Here is a 19398-nt window from a genome sequence, read left to right as displayed (position 1 = left end):
AGGATGGCCCCTATTTAGGGTGAAAACCCTGAAAACTCCGCGTATGCAGCCCGTTTGGGAGGCGCGAATCCAGCACCAACTCCCAGTGTTCAGTGTTTTTGTACACACGCCCACTGGTAAGCGACAGTTCAATATTGTTTCTATAAAGAAAAACAATCGATTGGAGTTAATTACGTATTGAGTGACCTAAAATTTCATTAACATCATACGAAATATTTCTTGAAATTCATTTTACGAAAACATAATTAAACAGAGTTTTATTGAGTTAAACTAAGCAACAATGTATTGCAAAATCTGCTTTAGTAACATTATATTTAACTCGGAAATGGCAAGCATACATTTCGACTGAGCGTTACAAGTCAGTTGTAATAAACTAACATTACTACTACATGTTTTCTCAAATGGATTTTACCGATCGACACGAAATGCTAACCACTAAAACAATATTTAGATAAATTCGAAGCGAAATACGCAATTCAATACGTGCCTCTATGGCAACAAAACAAGGTTCTGTATTCACAATACGGCTTTCTTTTTACCGATATCTCATCGTAAACGGCCTTATCGACTTACTTTAGTAGCATTGACCATACGTTTTATCATATAGAACGCGTTATAACGGGGTCGCGATATAGAAAATAGGGTGATAAGACGTGCTATCGGGACATTTCGTGGTGACGATAAGAAACGTGGATTGAAGGTTAATTGCAGCACATAGAACTTATTTAACCAGTGGGAGACGACTTGGATCAAACGTAGTTTATTTAAGAAGCAATAGGTGGGTGAGCAGATGTCCACTTTCTTCCTTTTTCCGCCATTAGTCGCGTACAGCTTTAGTGGTCGGCATTGTATCCAGTGCATCCTTCATTCTGTCATCGATGCTTGTACTTCGTCTCGTTATTAGTTAAAGTCGGGATCGATGAAATTGGTTAAATCTTTATTTTTCGTTTGACGATGGTCTGCGAGACCTGTATGAGGGAATCTTTATTGATGGAAGATGGTGCCACGCAGCTAATACTTTAATTTGTTCTTGTTTGTCGTGTCTAGTTCGGCCTTAACTCTTTTACTCTGTAGGAACTTAACTAATTTTATTATCCAACTAAAATGTAATTATCGCTATTGTTATATATATAAATTCTCACTGATTTATGTTTTTTTTCTAGAATTTCGAATCATTCTTTTAAAGCGAAATTTAGTGTTACATTGTATTTTTTTTTTTCTATTGGGTTGATAATCATCATGAAGGGTGATTACAATTAATGACTTTACGAAGAACGACCTATTGGGCAAATCTCAATAAAATTTAGTACATGCATTAAGAAGACTGCAGCGCCAAACTTTGCCCTAGCGGCTGAATTTGGAAGTAAATTTTTTCCGGAAAATCGACCGCACAAGAGAGTATGCATATGAAATTTGGTTGAGATTTGTTTAATATATAGCTCCGAACATCTACTCTTTCACTATTATCACCTTATAAATTCATATTTTTTTATTATATATAATTCTGCATAATCTAAAAATGAAAATTTAAAAAAAAATTAGAGTTTATTTTTTTCACAGTTTGATATAATTTCACGTCTTTCTTTTAAAAAACATTGAAGCTTATCCATTTTATAAAAATAATGCAAAACTTTTTTGTACCGTTTCGTAGTAATTTTCCTAAAATTTTATATATTTTAATAATATTTTTTCATAATAAAATTTCGAATAAAAATTTCTTATCCCGTTATTTTCTTTAGATTTATGATTTTTCTATAAGATAAAAAGACGAGGATTTTTAGACTTTAGTAAAAACTCGAGAAAATTTACTTTCTTAACCAATAAATTTGATATTGTCCCAAATATATATATAAAGTAGAAGTGATATGAATCAAAATTAGTTTTAATAAATATATTTTCATATATTTTTATGGCTTTCGAAGAGACGTAGGATCCACATTTACATCAGGTTCAGGCTGCATCCCACTTCTCCAAGGTCTATTTTGTTTAAATTTGAGGCTTGAATATACATTTATTATATAATTTTAAAGCTGAAATATCGAGAAATTTAATAAAACTTTTTAATAGTAAATACATAAAAGTTATAGGAGACAAAAATATAATTATAGAAATATTTTGAAGCGTATTCATGATTTTTGAAATTCTTGCATCAGCTCATTAAGTGAATAAAAAATCTTTCCAGGCAAATATAAAAATCGACTAGTTATTTATAAGCAACAAGTCAGTCTGTAAGTCAGTCTGTAAGTCATTATATGACAGCGGAGCTACTCATTAAAATTTTCAACTGATTCCAATGAGATATTTGGCACTTCTACACTAGCAGATACTTTTCAGTTTAAACAAGTGATTTTAAACTTTCCTTCTTTAATAATATAAGTCGTTAGTATAATAATTTTGATGTCTCGTTAAAGAATATTTTACTGAATATCCGTTTAACGCTGGGGATTCTCTTGTATAGAGAGAGAGAGAATACGAGGAGCATGAAGAATATGAGGAATAATTTATTATATGAGGATGCATTAGGTGAATTTATATCCTCATATAATTTGTAGATTAGTGGTGTAGAATACGGATGTTTAGTTTGCTAGAATACGCTGGAATATTATATGATAGAAGCTTGATTTAATTGTGGACATGTTGACACGTAGGAGAAATTACAATTGTTATAAAGTGGGATTATAAAATAGAATGTTTAAAATGTATCGAAGGAGAGCATGAAATGCTTTTATTGAAAGGAAATGTTAGGAATATTACATGGCATGAAACGTGGAAACATTATATAAGTTCGGTAGAAGATATTTGGTTGAGATGAGGCTACGCAACACATGGGCAATCCACTAAGAAGTGAGCTTCCCAAGAGGACTTTTTGTGGGAAATTGGCCCCTATTCAAGTATTGGGAGAGTGAAAAAACTTGGGAAACTCCACGCGACTAGTTCCATTGGCCAGGTGCGAAACCATGATCAATGGACCATGTTTCGTGGTTTGTTCACTCGATCACTAATGAGCACTAGAAGATACACTTGGAGCATCATAGAAATGCTTGCGACTAGAATTTATTTATCGAAAAATTAATAAATTAGAAACATTTTAAAATATTCTTTATAACAAAACTTAAAAGTAATCAAAACTTACGCAAAATATTTACATAAAATTTAAATTAAAACTAACAGAATTCTCATCAACACACATTTCTATCACGAAAATTTGAGTATTTTTAAGAAAAATAATGTAAATTCTGTAATAGAAACTACCATTTAAATTAGTTTCAACCGTTTCCTGACAAAAAAAAGGGAAAACTAGTAAAAGAAACTAATTTAAATGAGAGAATTTTTGTTAATTTTTTAAAACCCATTTATTAACTTAACAAAGAATAAAATTGAAATTGTTAACGTTAGTGATTTTGCATTAGGATCGACGTTGGGCGTGGAATAGGAAGCAATTTAATCCAAATTAAAATTTTCCTTTACCGTAGACATCATTATAAAAATTTTTAAATTAAAGAAAAGATGGAAGTAGAGCCGAAGAAGGAATTTTTCTCTTGTTTCCATTAAAAAAGAAGGCTCAATAATTATGCCTTTGCGTGTAGCGTATCTTTGGAAACCTTTACCTTGTATAGTTTTTCCATTTTAAACTTTCCTTTTAAGTAGGAAAAGTTGTTCTTTGCCATCATTTTTATTTCTTTATTCTCCTTTTTTTATTATCTTGTTGCAAACTTTATTTTCTGTGTTTAGAAAGGAGATTTTATCGCATAAAATTTAAACTATTTCTTTCATAAATACTACAAATTACCCCAGTGGATACAAGATATAATAACTTTTTATTCTCCATGATTTAAGCATTACCATTAATTTAACATTAAATCCTTGAATTTGGAAGTTTAGAATTTCTCTCCTAAATTATAGAATTTTGCTCTACAGTCGTTATTATATTTTTATACGTAATTTAATACGAGATTTCTCACTTAAATGCCAATAAATTTTATACATAATTTGTGAATTTTTTGTCTTCAAATTTATGGATTTTTAATTCGAAACTTCTAAAATTTAGGAAAAATCTAGATTCAATATTTGGGCACGAAAGAAGATTAAAGGGCAAATTATGGTTTATAAGAAGGATGCAGAAGATAAATCTCTTGCTATAATTTATTATACTTAGAGAAGAAATAGCAGGAGATAAATGAGGATAACTGTGTTCAATTTTAGAGGTTTTACTCCTAATTTTGAGTTTATTGTTTCCTATAATAAATTTAAAATTGTATAATAATAGATAAAGATTTTTTAAAATAAACTTGCATTATTTCCAATTATTTATTACTTAGAATTTTAGGAAAATTTGCCGATAAAAATTCGATCTTCGGTGAATAATAATGACTCATAACGGAAATCTTCAATGATTAAACTAAAATCCTTCGCTACAAAATAACTTTTTAATTATAATTAATTTAATTAACATTTAAAAATTTAATTATTTAACAAAATTAACCACTAAATATTTAACAATTTTGTAGTGAAAGATTTTAATTTAAACATTGAAGATCTCAGTTACGAGTCATTATTATTCTCCAAAGTTCTAATTTTTCTTGATAAATTTTCCTAAAATTCTAATTAATAAATAATTGGAATTTTAAAAATCTTCTTAGAATTTAATGATAAATCTTTCTCTATTATTATACAATTATTAGTTTATTATAGGAACCAATAAACTCTCAAAATTTGAAGTAAAAGATTGAAGGTATCATTATTATCGGGTAAAATTTTAACTTTTATTGGTAAATTTTTCAAAAATTCTGCAGGATTCGCTGTAAAAATCAAGAATCATCCACCCACAAATGCGAGATTTATTCACCATAAAATTCGATCCAACGAATCTTTCTCTAAGTCTCTACTTTCTTTGATACAGATCTACTAGGATTTATGAGTTTCTCTTATGGTTTAGCCCTTATCAAATTTATCGAACGAGATATTTTCTAACGATAACGTGATTTGAAAATTATTTAACAGTAGTAACATTCTAATCACGTTTCACGACTCTATCAAGAAAGAAAATAATTACTTCGTTGGAGAAGATAAGAGAAGAAAGAATCCTGGATGCTTAACAGCATCACACTTATCTACAAAAAAAAGTGATTATGTATTAATAAGATAATTGATTAAATATCGTGTTACATCTCTATTATCATTCTATAACAATTAAAACCCGTTACCATCACCTGGTTATACTTTATACACGCGAAAAGATGTAATCTATGGCATATGAAGTGTCCAAAGATACGCATCTATCTGGATAACGTGATTATTCTATCATAAAAATATGGCATAATATATATGAGGTGACAACTGGTGACAAATTAATGTGCATGATTCTTACATTGGGCCATTCATTTTCCTTACTTTTGAAGTTTAATTTTACGATAGGTCAACATTGCAACAAAGATAATCTATGATAACTCGGCCTTATACGTTACGTGAAGCATTAATAACGCTTAAACAAATTTTACTAGTTTAAAAGGAAAAAAATTAACTTTATAAATATTTAAAATATAAACTCGTTTATTTAAAATACAAGCCTAAACCATTCCATATAAATAAATCATTAGAAGCATCCGCAAAGAAATCCCTGAAACTTGATTAGCATAAACACGTGACTGGGTTGTTTCCTCCTTTGCAGGGACGTCACGTAATTGAATTTTCTGCTAAAAGGGACAGTTCAATGTTCTTCAACTCGTATAGGATTTTTTAATGATAAACAACTTTATATATTATTATAGAATCACGCGAAATAGGGGACATATGTCAACCAAATTGAACAGATACTCCCTACTCTATTAAAAATGTAACTAGTCACGAGATATCTTTGTTATTGCCGTAAAAGTAAAGAAGTGGCAAGTCACGTGGGCTAAGTTAACTGGAAATTTCGAAAATATCACGTAACGTTCGATGGACAGGATTTGATTTCAGAAACACTATAAAGTTTCACCGAAAGGGAAACTTATTTTCCCTACGATAAGAGCACTTTACGCCCAGAAAATAAAAATAAATAAATAAATTTTTTTCGAAAATATGTTACGCTTCTATCGAAATAAAATTTTCTAACGCTTCAACCTGATAAAATTTCTACTGAACTGTGTTGCGGTTCAATACATTTATAGGAGTATGGAGGGTGTTTTTTCCTAAGCTTCGGTTGTTGGGATTTATAATTTTAAAAAATATATGTATTAAAAATCTCAATTAAGTATTTTAGTTCGGGTCGATGAAGAGGAAGATCCGAAATTAATGGAGAATATGTAATATATGCGGAAAGGATATGAAAGAGAGAAGCGCAGTCATCAATATTTATGATTCTTTCTATCAAACTAGTGGAATGACAACTCGCTAAATAATTTTTTTTCTCTCTTCATTTATTAAAAAAGTTTTGCTTGGGAGTTAAAATGCCAAGTTTTATTCTTCGATTGAAAAACATTACCATTTTATTCCCCTGTGAATACGTCCACGAATGATATTGAAAATGCTTACAAGAGCTGGAAACAATGTAGAAATTGGAGAATTTCTACATTGTTCTACAGATATATGCTAGGGATGTTTAACATCCTTAGCATATATTTCGCACACATATCCTTAACATATACAGCGTACACATTCCTAGCCTATATAGCATATACTGTACGTCCTTAGCATATATATCTCTAGTGTATACAGCATATAATACCTAGCATAAAAGCACATTCACCCCTAGCATACATCCCTAAGCTTCTCTTAAGTTCCTTGTTTAATTTTTGGAAGAATTAAGTCGATAGAAAAGTAATTATTCAGGTTAACTAACTTAACTTCGTCTATACTTTAGCCTACAGCACGTAACGATTAAATTATTTATAGGATTATAAACTTATCCTAAATCAAATTTATAGAATAAAATTGTAATTTTGGTTATAGTAATTACTGTAAGACTTCCTCAGCATAAATTTAGAGGGGCAAAAGTTAACTTGTGTTAAATATATTAACGATAAAATTTACCGGAGTTAAGTTGATCGGAGTGGAATTTAATCTCTTTTACGTGTTTAAAAAGAATAAAATTAACTTAGATAATACTGATTAAGGAGAATTAATTCATTATAATTTGTATTCAGCATAGCTAATTTCGGTTAAAGTTTGATTATATGTTTGTTTACCCTTTAGAAAGCATATACTCTCATTCAGAACATGTTTCATCGATCAAATTAAACAATTTAAACGCGATTTTATTATTTTTTCTTACAGAAATTGCATTATAAGTGGAAAAATTTTAATATTTTAAGGCTAAATTATTGTATATTTAATGTTCTCTCACAAGCTTACATTAATTCAAATTCTGTGCTGAAAAACTAGAGTAAGACTTATGTTTCTCGTATAAAATGTTTCTATTTTACGAATTTTTCAGTTTAAATTCCAATATTTCGAGTCTAAAACTTCCATTAAATCGTATTTCAGGCTATATTTAACTTGTAATTTAGATAAACCGTCACGAAGAACGGAAGAAGCATGGATATATAATACCCTTGGAATAAAAATAAGAAATAAAAAGTCTTGATTTTCTTAGCGGTTAGAAAAATAAATCAATGGTAACTTGTATAATAAAATGAAGTAAAAGCCAACAGCCGAAATATAACTGGGGGCTAAGAAAATACAGTGTAAGATATATCGCTGCAGAGATAAGTCATAATTTAGTACAGGACGGTGACAAAACTGGATAAGAAATGTCGACCAAGACGGAAATTGGGCGGAAGACGTGACACATACAAGTTAAAAAAAATTGCCTTTATTGCATTAATAAAAGTGACAAGTAGTATTTAACGCTTACAACACGTCGGTTATGTAAAGCTGCATCGATAAAAATACAGACATTTTGAATATTTATAATAAATCTCTGTTCCTAAAATAAAAAATAATAATAATAATAAGTTAATTTATGCGACGATTCTTCTACATGTTATTGATTGATTTATATGTAATTTTATGTCTAAAATAATCTAAATTTGCATAAATTTTTTAACTGGTGCTTTTCAGAAATATTCTACATTAAATTTTGTTATATTTCTGTATAAATGTATCAAGATTTTTGCAATTTATTACACAAGTCTTGCGCTGATAAGAGAATTCACTACTACGTAATTGAATAATGCTCTTGGTGTTCCAATTGAAAAACCAAGAGCAACAATACTTTATAAGAAAATTTACTTATTAAGAGTGCTTATAAGGAAATACAGGACAAGTATTATAATGGAGAAGAAGAAAGCTGACGAGCACCCTCCAAAAAGTTTGTTAGATGAATATTAACAGTTACAGTAATTACGATGCCACTATGGTTACGCTAGATTAGCATTGTTAAAAAGTTTTTAATCGTTCTCGACGTTAAGTAACAGGATCGAGGTCGACGACATTAATTACTTGCATAATAAAGTCGAGAAGTCGAAAATGGCAGCATTAAAACTCAACAATGCGAAAAGGACGTCAGTCTACAACCTTTGCACCGTGTTGCAATTAGAAAATATTATTTGAGTTAGTACGTTCTCTCTCTCTCTCTCTATTTTTAAATCCGAAAATGTTAATTGTCTTCTCTCGATAAGTCTGAATAAAATCGTTATTCGCTAATGAGAACTTTAAACTTCGATCTAAGCTATTTTTAAGTGTTAGACGATGCATCTTTCTACTTGTCACATGGCGTATTTTACTAATTTACTGCGTGTTTTTTGTACTTTTAGTGCTCTAATTCAAAATTCGAGCATATTAAGAGGGAAAATGCCTGGTTTTTTAACGTGCAATTAACTACTGTAAACTGGAGAAGGCTTCCACATCTCTTAATTACTCCTCCTGCTGTAGTAGCATATTAAGTGTGTTTGCTCCTTGATACCTTTCTCAATTAATTAGTCTATCCCATATGAGATTTCATGATATTAATTCAGAAATACTTGATTTTTTTCGGAATTTTATTCGCATTCGCTCTATATTTATCGAAAATATTGAGGTAAAGTTAGTGTTTTCTCCTGTTACCATAACAGTATCGTGATGTTTAGCTAAGCTTAAGATATTCCTAAGCTAAAGAGGGATATCCTAAGATTAAGAGAGTTATCCTAAGCTAAAGAGAGAAATTCTAAACTTAGTTCAAGAGCCTATCCAGCTAAATGCATAATAAAAGTCGAAAGAACGGATGAAAACTAAACTGGATCGATGAAGAACTGCACAGAAGTGATGGAGAAGCGACACGAGTTAAGGGAGTAAAGAATGTAAAATGTTTTCTTTTTTTCCGAGTCTAGAAATTTCAATTTAAGAAAAATAAATTCAATTTTTTAGTAGTTTAAAACTATCAAAAATGTACAATATTCCTTAAGATTTAAAAATTGAAAGGGTCTATAAATTTATAAATTTAAATGGTTTCTGCGCCAAACTGTTTAACGTTTTATAAAAATGTCTCCTTTAATTCTCGTCAATGTTGAAAGTAGATAATTGATAAATTAGTTTCGGAAATAGCATTAATGAAATAGCATTTCTTTTTTTTAAGTTTTAATTTGCTTAAAATTTTTCTGTTCGTTGTTCTTTTGTGTGTATTAAATTTAGGCTTTCAAACGGATTAGAATGAAATTAATTTTCTTATTTACATAAAAATAGTGGCATCTTTTATTTACATTTCCTCCAATTATATAACATTTACGATTATAAAATTCCTATAATTAATTCAGTACTGACACAGAAAGGGTCAGAAGAGTTTCACACTCACGAGGACCGCAAAGATGTTTGTTATGAATTACTCATTTCATTGCATTTCTTGCCTTATTTTATCGGTTTTTAAAATATTTTTTGCTTTATTTAATATATTAAGGATCTCAAAAAGGCCTCACACGAAACGTGAGAGGTTCTAGTAACAACTTTAGCAAGTTGCTACATTACTTGTTAGCGTATAAATTAATTAATATTTTTATATTTTATATTTTTACAGCTATCAGAGTGATCGATTAACACAAATCTGTCTCCAATTGCGAGTAATTTAAGGGAATATTTTCAGTGAGAAAGCATTCACTTTAACTAAACTTAGTTGAGGACACGCATTAGCACTTGATATAACATAGTAGCAACAAACAAGTATCTTACATAAATAGTGGAATGTGGAATAAAATCATTAACACAAGTTGACACAGCTACACGTTTCCCTCTTCACTTTTTTGTAGTGAAGTCATAAATCACGCAAAATACTTCACGAAGCCATTTTACGCAAGATGAAGTACGTTACCAATCACTGTTGCGTTAGTTATATCTAAAAGTTTTTCATTATAAGAAAGAAGGAAGTGCGATATAAGTAGCTCTATGTCTTCCTGGCAACCACACAATCGCTTCTTGTTTCTCTATAAATAGGTCTACTCTCAGCATCCATCTGAATCACTACGTCCTTGCTCTATGGCATCCAGACTTACATCTTCTCTAAACAGGGCGAAACTGCTTTATTAATCATCCTACTCTTCACGCTTTGATGATCTGATCGATTTTTATCATTCGCTACTCCCGTACAGCCACTAATGTGTAAGGAATTTTTGCACTTACTTCTCGTAGGGAGTATCGAGAAAAATCGCTTGGGTGAAAGGTTTTTACGCTTTATCTCGATTTAACGATAAGTCAGATAAGTCTAGTCGGACTGAATTACCTCTTTATAGCGCTTTTCAGATTAAAAAACCTCACAAAATTGACGTTTGTGACTATCCGGATGGAGTGGTTAAACAATAAGATTAAGGTACTCTAGTAGAGTGCTTGCTGGCTTTACCAAATGTTGCAACCTTGCAAGGAGAAGTTCTTTTCAACATCTTAGGGGTACTTTACATCAAAAGAGTTAGTGGAGCGATATAATAAACGAATTAAAGTATGCAGAAAATTTCTAAAAAGCAACGTAACTCGATCTCTACATGCGTACTCTCCTTCCATTTTTTTTTCTATAGATTCCTTCCACGTACAAAGCGATTTAATCCGTCCATTCTCCTTGTTAAATACGTAAACTTGTATAATAAAAAATGCCATAGATTTTATTTATTTCCCTATAAATATCTCAGAGAAAATTAGGTTATAAGTTTGGAGTTAGAATGAATCGTTTGGGTCTGCACTTTAATAATTTAATATATAAAACTCCCTGTTCTGTCTTCTGATTAAATTTCTTTCAGTTACTAAATGCATTTCTTTGACTAGTTTTTTTTTTTTTTTTTTTTTGTCTTTACTTATTTACGACTTGTTTCATTCTGGAAAAGTTTCTATAGAATGCGACAAAATAGCTTTCGGAATTGTCTCTGTACATACTTAAGTAGAGAATTGTATTTAAACTTTTGTTTTATGGACCGAAGAATAGACGTATACAAAGTTAATGAAGATGCAGCTAGGTCAAGGATCGCTAAATTTTGTCTGGAAACAGCTTGGAAGGGAGCTGCAACTCTCTGTTCAGTTGTATATATGAGGAAATGCATCTTGCTGTTTGTACTTCCGTACGTATCAATGCATCCCAATAGGGTAATCTTGTTCTATTGTCGCATTTTTGATTTGTATGTCCTGATGATGAAAGTAGTTTGATGTGTAAGTGTAGGGCGAAACAGCTAAAAAAATTGGATTAAGGGAGATCGATAATAGATCTCTTGAAGTTCGGAGAATTTATTCTGTATAATCCTGTAATTTTACTTACAAAATAGGTTTAACTTTAAACAGATTTGTAGAATATAGCTTTAAAAATAATATATATAAAATTTTTTGAATTTCTCAAGAATAACGTTAATATATGCCTATGTCTTTTACTCAATAATCTATTTAATTTTATGCGTTTTATAGCTCCATTTATTGTTTTATAAGCCTGTAATTTCTTGGAAAATATGAAGAAATTCACATTAAACTAAATAAAAATAAATTTATGAGAAATTAAACCGAATTTCTCTTAATCTGATTACTTTCTTTCCAACAATGCCAGAGTTTAATTTGCTTTGATTTGGTTTTATGAGACACAGCAGCTCAAGTCTCCCGATCTGCCAACAAACACCTCTTGGCAGATCGAGAGCCTCACGGAAAGATTTTCTATGGGAAACTGGCCCTTATTTATATGTTAAACACATGTAGAAACCTAAAAAAACTTCACATGAAGCGCGAAACCGGGACCAATTACGTGTTCAGTGGTTTTACCCACTCGAACCACTGGTGGCCGGTTTAATTCGACTAAAAAAATCTATAATTATTGTCAACTGGCCACTTGATCCATCTTTGTTATACAATTATCACCTCATCCTTTTGCATTATAAGATTCTTATGCATTCCACGTTTCCATAGTGCATTAAAGCCGAGTAAAAGGATGGATTAACAATGATCGATACCTGTTCAACTGTAATCTAACCGACTTTATATGCAATAATCGCAAAGTTTACAATGAAAACAGGCTTAAATTAAATTTTTTATAGAAATAAAATGATTTGAAGGAGTTACAAAATTTACAGAAGCGAAGATAATTATGACTTGTTTCATTATTTTATTACACACTTTAATGTCGGCATATGACATGTCGATATATCCTTATGCATTTATCATAAGGTGTAACATTTTATACGTTGTGTTAGGAGCTTATAACTTCGTTAGAACTAAGCAGAAAGCTAGATTAATCAGGATCAATAGCGTATTTCCCGAATCCAACCATCGTAAAGCGAATATAATATGCAGATTCGTAGACGTAATTAATCAAATTATATGTAAAATTTACTTTATTTTGAGACAGTAATAATAAATTACCATATGACGAAACAACTGCAACCAATCAGTACATTCTTTACACATTTTTTAAGGGTGCGATCTAAAGAAGTAAAGATTTTCTTGGAAACAAACTAAAAAATTGGATTAGAGAGAATCGATACGAGATTCCCTGTAATCAAATCGACTTTATATCTGATTATTTTGTAATTTATCAACAAAACTAGCTTAAATTTGTGATTTTTAAACGATACTTTCCTTAGTATAAGATACAAAGTTACTGTTGCAGTAACTACTACTTCACATCTACAACGATTATTATGTAAAATGAATAATAAGTACGCCCTTCCGTAAGGATAATTTTTTGTAAAATAAGAGAATATAGAATTAGAAAAAGGGCATACAAAAGAATTTTTAGAAATGGAAGAAATTTTCTCGACAAAATTCAATTTTATCGGAATCATTCTATTGCCTCGCAATTTTATTACTGTATCTAATGCAACTGTAGTTTTAATATAAAAGCATAAGTCATAATCCGATATAAAGGAGTGGCATGTGGTTTTTATTGCCCTGTCAGTTTTTACGATATTCAATAAGTTGGCGAAGGAACTTTCTTTGTTTACTCTTACAAATTGACCTACGAAATCACACTTTAAACTTTTTTCCTCCTCCTTCTTCTTCTTTAGTAAAACTGGAAAGAATTTACTCGAGTGAATGATTTTAACTGAGTAAATTGAAGTGTTTTCCGACCCATTTACGTTATCTAAACCAAGAATTTAGTGCCCATCCCACTTTCATGCTACATTGTGTACCGATGCCACAAATGTCTTTCATCCTCCGCATCCCTTCTGCTTCATTTGTATACAGAATATTTTATAGTTTTTACTACGCGTACTATGGATGATAAATAAGTTTCTTCAGCTTGGATAACTCCGAAAGGATTCGTTTTATTGTCTGTATTGTTTATCTTTTATCGAAGAATTCCTCTCTGGATAATAAATTTTCCATGTTGGATCAATGTTGAAGGTTTAGATCCGTAACTAACGACAAACGACGTGTTTAAAGTGTTTTTTTTTATAGTTGATTAATTACATCAAATGGACACAACACACAAAATTTATAAATAATATCTTTATTTATTTGTAATATATAATGTAAATTTATCGAATTTTTCTTGCAGAATTTAATATTTAATAAATCAAATTAATTAATAATTTATAAAGTTTAAAATTAATTAAAGATAAAAATTATAGTTTATAATAGGAAAAAATGCATAAAAGTTGTAGGAAAAACATAAAATGTCTATAAAATGTATAAAGTATGTCAAAAATTCGAAAAATTCATAAAAATATATAAGAAATAGGAAGAATATTTTTTTTAAATTTAATAATTCCGACGCGTTTTTTTCACATCTTAAACATAGAGGAAATGCAATTCTTCGAATGTTATTTAGAAAAAAAAATTACACAATATATTCTAAAAAAAGGAGAGGAAACAAAGCATATTTTTCCTTGAAAACTTGGAAGAGATTCAAGTAAATCTGTTGTTGTTTTCGGCGACTTTTTTCTCTTGATGTACATCCGTCTCGAAAGCCATATTAAACAGCCATAAACAGGTGTTTAGAAAGTTGCACATCACACAGGAACATCAGTCATTGCCTTTATGTAGGAATTATCGTACGGGGATTTGCTGGAAAGCAGAACAACTACACTTTCTAACACATCAGTTGATAGATGCTAACCACGAATAAGCGAGTTGCGTGACTGTTGCGTGCCATCTTTAAAACAAACTTCAATTGTTGAGAGAGTTCCGATGAACAGTACTTAAAATGATACGTTAAAAGTAATTAAATAAATTTCCAGCTTGGTTATTTCTAGAAAACTTATACGTTTGCCTATATAACTTTACTGCCAATCGGTATCTTTCGTGGTGTAGGAATTACTACCGAATCTCTAGAGATAAATAAAAGATTTAAGGAAACGGGAAACGGGAGGAGAATAGGAGAGAGGAATACAGAAATAGTACATAAAAGGATAGACAAAAGGTAAACGTAGAGAGAAGGGAGGATGAGGATGAGCAAAGGAGAGATGAACAGGAAGACAGGATAAATATAAAGATAAAATGATGCGATGTTATTCATACACAAAACAGACATTAAATAACTAATAAAATTTTATAGTAAGTGACATAAAAAAAGCATAAAAGTGAAAAGAATATGGTTCTATCTTCTTTAGTGATAAGAATTTACAGTATTATCCTCGTTTACTAGATGATTTTTTAACTTTACAGGTAATTTCTAATTCTTCTATTATTATAAACAGTATTAATTAAAGGAGGACCCATTTATACGAAACAATGAGATAAAGGGGTTAAAAAATTAATAATATTAATGAAAAGATGTTTACAAAAGTAAGCAGAATTAATAACGAAAGTTAAGACTGCAATACAGAAAGAGGATACCCACTAGTGAGACAAACAAGCAGCATCTTCTAAGTAATATAAGAGTAGAACTTGTTTATCTATTATTGAATGACTTTTGTTTCTAGTAATAAATGAAAGTAATGTTGAATATAGAAGAAGTGTTATCTGAAGAAGTATAGAAACTTTTATATATTTTAATCCTTTTTATAAGTAGATTATAGGGGCTAGAACACGACTCCTAAATTACCGTTTATATAAATTGTACTCTCCACTTATAAAATATGTAAAGTAGACACAGATTATATTTATCCAGTAAATGCGATGAAATAAATTTAATAATTTTAAAAGAAATAACTTGAATTTTGCTACTTTATAAAAGTAAACAAAGCTAATTTAACTATTGCCAAGCATGTTATTAACTTGATAAAGGGGATTATAATTCTTTTTTCTAGTCTAGAGATTCAATGGTAAGCTCTTTAAATAAGAATTTCTTACTGTTATATTTAGAAACCATTTTACTAAATAAACTAATATTTTAAAGAAAGAATAATTTAGGGATATATACAAGAAGAAACCGCGCTATTTCCCTAACAATTGGGGAAAAATGCAATTACTTATTAACATTCTTCTCTTACTATTTATTGATAAATTATTAAAATTCTTATTTTTTATAATTTATATATATATATATATATATATATATATATATTTATTTATTTATTATAATATCCATTTCCGTATTTTTCTGCAGCTTTAACAGAGAAACGGTAGATTAATCTATTGAATTTTTAAAAATTTATTTAAAAATGTTCAACTATCGCGGGGTTTACTTAACACTTAACACAAATTAATAACAGAATCAAAAGTTTTCATTCCATAATTGCATAAAATTCATTCTGATCCCGCTTTATTTTCCCTCAGGTGGTGTTGGTTTTCTTACTGAGTATAGCTTCTCTCATCATCTACATGATCGATGCTTCCAGGTAAGTTTCTTCATCCTCGCTTCAAATAAATTAAAAATTAATCGAATTTACTCATCTGCTATGAATATACTTTGAATAATTTACATGATCAATTAGTATATTTTAGTTTTAAGACGTTTATAAAGGCTCCGTTCCATTGCTAGCGCTCCAAAAAAATTGCATTTGAGTATACGCGTTTAGAATTTTCTATGGACTAAATAGGGCATTTATTTGGCTTCTTAAACTTATCTGGGTTATTCTGGGCGATTCTTGTCGACAAAAGAGGATTTTTGAACTTAATTTGCTAGAAAACAAAATCTCTATCCGGAAAAGATTCATTGGTATTCGGTTGTAGTTCGAAGGAAAAAAAAAAACACTTTTCCTTTATCATCCATCGTTGTCTCACGCGGGAGAAAAATACAACAAACTTAAAGAAAATCAATTGTTAAATTTTCCAAATATAAAAATAAAACTTTAATTTGTGGTTTTATTTGTTTTTTAACGAAATTATATGATATTATACAGAAAAAACCTGTCTAAAACGGAACTTGTCTAACACGGAAACGCTCCTAATCTGGAATAATTTCGATAGGATGCGATTCGGCTTATACAGGTTTTACTGCAATAATTACGGTTAATTAGTTTCTGTCTGGGGTGTGTTATTTAATGTTATTTAATATAAATAATGTATGAAAATTCGTGAATATTAAAAAGGGTATTAGAAAAAATCGACTGAATAAATTAAATTGTTCAATTTTATTTGTACTGTACACTAGGATTATCATAATTAAAGGGTAAGTGTTCAGAGCTTTCTATAGAAAGAACTACTGGGTAGATTCTGTTCTGAGTGTGCAGTTTCGATTTGGGGGAAAAAGATTTTACTTTATAATTCAGCCGATAGGGAAAATTTGGCGCTGTGCACAAATTTTTTCCCTATCGGCTGTCCGGTAATGTGCTCATTACGTACGCTTTCTAACGCGTTTCTGGTATAAAAAGAGCGCAAAAATTCTTCGACGGAGAACAATCGTGGTACTCACTTTGCCTGCTTGTGTGTTGCTTGTTAAACTCTTGACATCAATTCCACATTTCAAATATTCCCGAAATTCGTTCGAAAACAGACGTAATATTTACACTGAGACAAATGCGCGAAATTTCCCCTAGTGACTGAATTTTGAAATAAAACTTTTTTTCTGAAACTCGAAATCGCATACCAAATTGCCGTGAGATTTGCTTAATACTACTTTCCACAGAGAAGTTTAATCACCTAACCTTTATCATTACCCTGTAGATATAAATACAGATGAAAGTGTTAAATTATTAAACAATTTAAATTGAACTGTTAAAGAAGTTGTCGAGTTGAACATTCGTCACAAAGTCAGATGTTATGCAGGAGTTGCTTATAGGAACCACGTGATGTGGCAAGTTCGATCTCACCTTACTGTATTCCTCATTGTGGCAAAAAAGGGAATTGCCTGGAGGCCCCCACCAACATGGGACCCCAAACCAATCTTTTATGAGAAAATATTTTCCCCCAAAAATTTCCCCGAAGAAAAATGTCTGAACGTGAACATGGGGTTCCCTAATTAAAATTTGCTGGGCGCTTATGAAACTATAAGGCGCCACTTTCCCCTTGGCATCACAGGCAATCAAAAGAGGAGTGTGTATGGGGAAAAGACCCCATGCTCCTCGGTTAAACTAATTTATGATATAATACCGATAGAAATCTATAGCAAGAATTAAATAATATTAATAGAGATTCGAATTAAAACTGTAGTCAAAAGAATTTCTAATGCTAAAGTAACATTTTGGAGCTAGTAACGTTTTAATAAAGTTGTATATGGATTTATTATACGACTTTTATCTTCTTGCAACTAGAAAATTAAGCATCAGATAAAGCCACTATAAGTCTAACGTGTAAGTTTACTTCCTAACCGTCGATGGTGGAGTAGGAACCATAAAACATTTGGTCCGATCGGTAAATAAAGACTGATACCGCCATTAAATTGTAGTATTTCCATCAAAAGGGAAGCTAAATCGATGCTTTCTCCTCCAGACGACACCGTAAACATTGATCAAAGATTTACTGCACTCCAGCTACAACAGAATAAAAATATGTACGTCATACATATTTGATTCGTCTTATAAATAATTAATATGTAATGGAAATTATAGGGAAAAAATATCCTTCCTCCTCATCCTCAATTCTCATTTAATAAATCTTTAACCCCATTACATATATTGTAAACCGTTTCTACTCAATTATACAAGAAGTTGGCAAGTGACGAGACGTGAAGAAGCTCGTAGGACAAGCTTTATTAAAATCGTTTTTAAGAAAGGAATTCGGACTTTGTGCGAGTTTAGCATCTGAAAAAAACTTCTTCCTTGTTTCCATGACGACAACCGGTTCGTAATGTCGAAGCTAAACGTTACGTGAACCTCTTTTTATCGATATCGCTCTCCGTTTTCCGCAGACGAGTCAATAGAAGATGCTTGTTACGTTGATGGAGATTTTTTGCCTTCTACACCTGTCATCGAGGCTGCTATCTACTAAATAATTACAATATACTACATCTGTTATCTAATTAATTATTTCAGGCAGTTTGTAAGTCAAATTACCGTGAATTACTCATGATATTTGGCTGTTATTCGAAAAAAAGATACAGTGTCCGTATCAAAGACTTATCTCATTTGTTGTTAAGCTGCTATAAATATTGTAGATTACCGAATATTTCGAGTAGATAAGTATTTTCCGTTAGTGCATAATGTCTACTCTATCCGACGAATTGTTATTTAGTTATAAGTCACGAACTTGCGTGATGAAACATGATAAAATAACACCATCGCCGATTGGACATCTATGACGCAACGTTCTAAGTAAACGCATTCTTCGACGAGTAAAAATTATTGTGACATCGTCACAATGCCGGGCAACAATTTTTAATCGTATTTTTAATTAATTTAATTTAAAATATACGATCTCGATCTCAAATTAGTAGTGTTTTCCCCTGTACGTCATACTTTTCCTGATAACAAGAGAGTCGTGCCAGTCATTTATTTACCTCCGTTGAGGGGAAACTTTTGAATTTAAATCACGTGACTTCCGGTCTATACCGGAAGATCGTATATAATTAATTGGGGTCTCCTGCCCCTACTTTTTCCATATTTTCATATTAATCAGTTAATAAACCAATTTTTTACTTGTAGAATTTTGAATTACGTCCAGACTCACCGTATCGTGAGCCATTACCGGAACGATTTCTATGTTTCTTTGAACCTATTCGATGACAGA

General features: G+C 30.6%; 2 protein-coding genes across 7 annotated transcripts in view; one reads left to right on the top strand and one right to left on the bottom strand.

Annotated features, from left to right (window-relative positions):
• LOC136986217 (calcium-activated potassium channel slowpoke-like) overlaps positions 1-19398 on the top strand; it is a 55240-nt gene that overhangs the window by 15508 nt on the left and 20334 nt on the right. For all 6 annotated transcript variants that reach the window (XM_067283708.1, XM_067283705.1, XM_067283704.1 and 3 more), the window contains exon 2: positions 16069-16130. In XM_067283708.1, the coding sequence (XP_067139809.1) occupies positions 16069-16130 (62 nt within the window). The remainder of the gene's footprint in view (positions 1-16068; positions 16131-19398) is intronic.
• The window catches only part of LOC136986219 (nicotinamide N-methyltransferase-like), a 257802-nt gene that overhangs the window by 237660 nt on the left and 744 nt on the right, over positions 1-19398 (bottom strand). The gene's annotated exons all lie outside the window — the stretch shown is intronic.

This window comes from Centruroides vittatus, unplaced genomic scaffold (genome assembly GCF_030686945.1).
Source record: "Centruroides vittatus isolate TY-2023 unplaced genomic scaffold, ASM3068694v2 scaffold_1015, whole genome shotgun sequence".
Taxonomy (NCBI): Eukaryota; Metazoa; Arthropoda; class Arachnida; order Scorpiones; family Buthidae; genus Centruroides; species Centruroides vittatus.
This window is presented reverse-complemented; position numbering and strand designations above follow the sequence as displayed.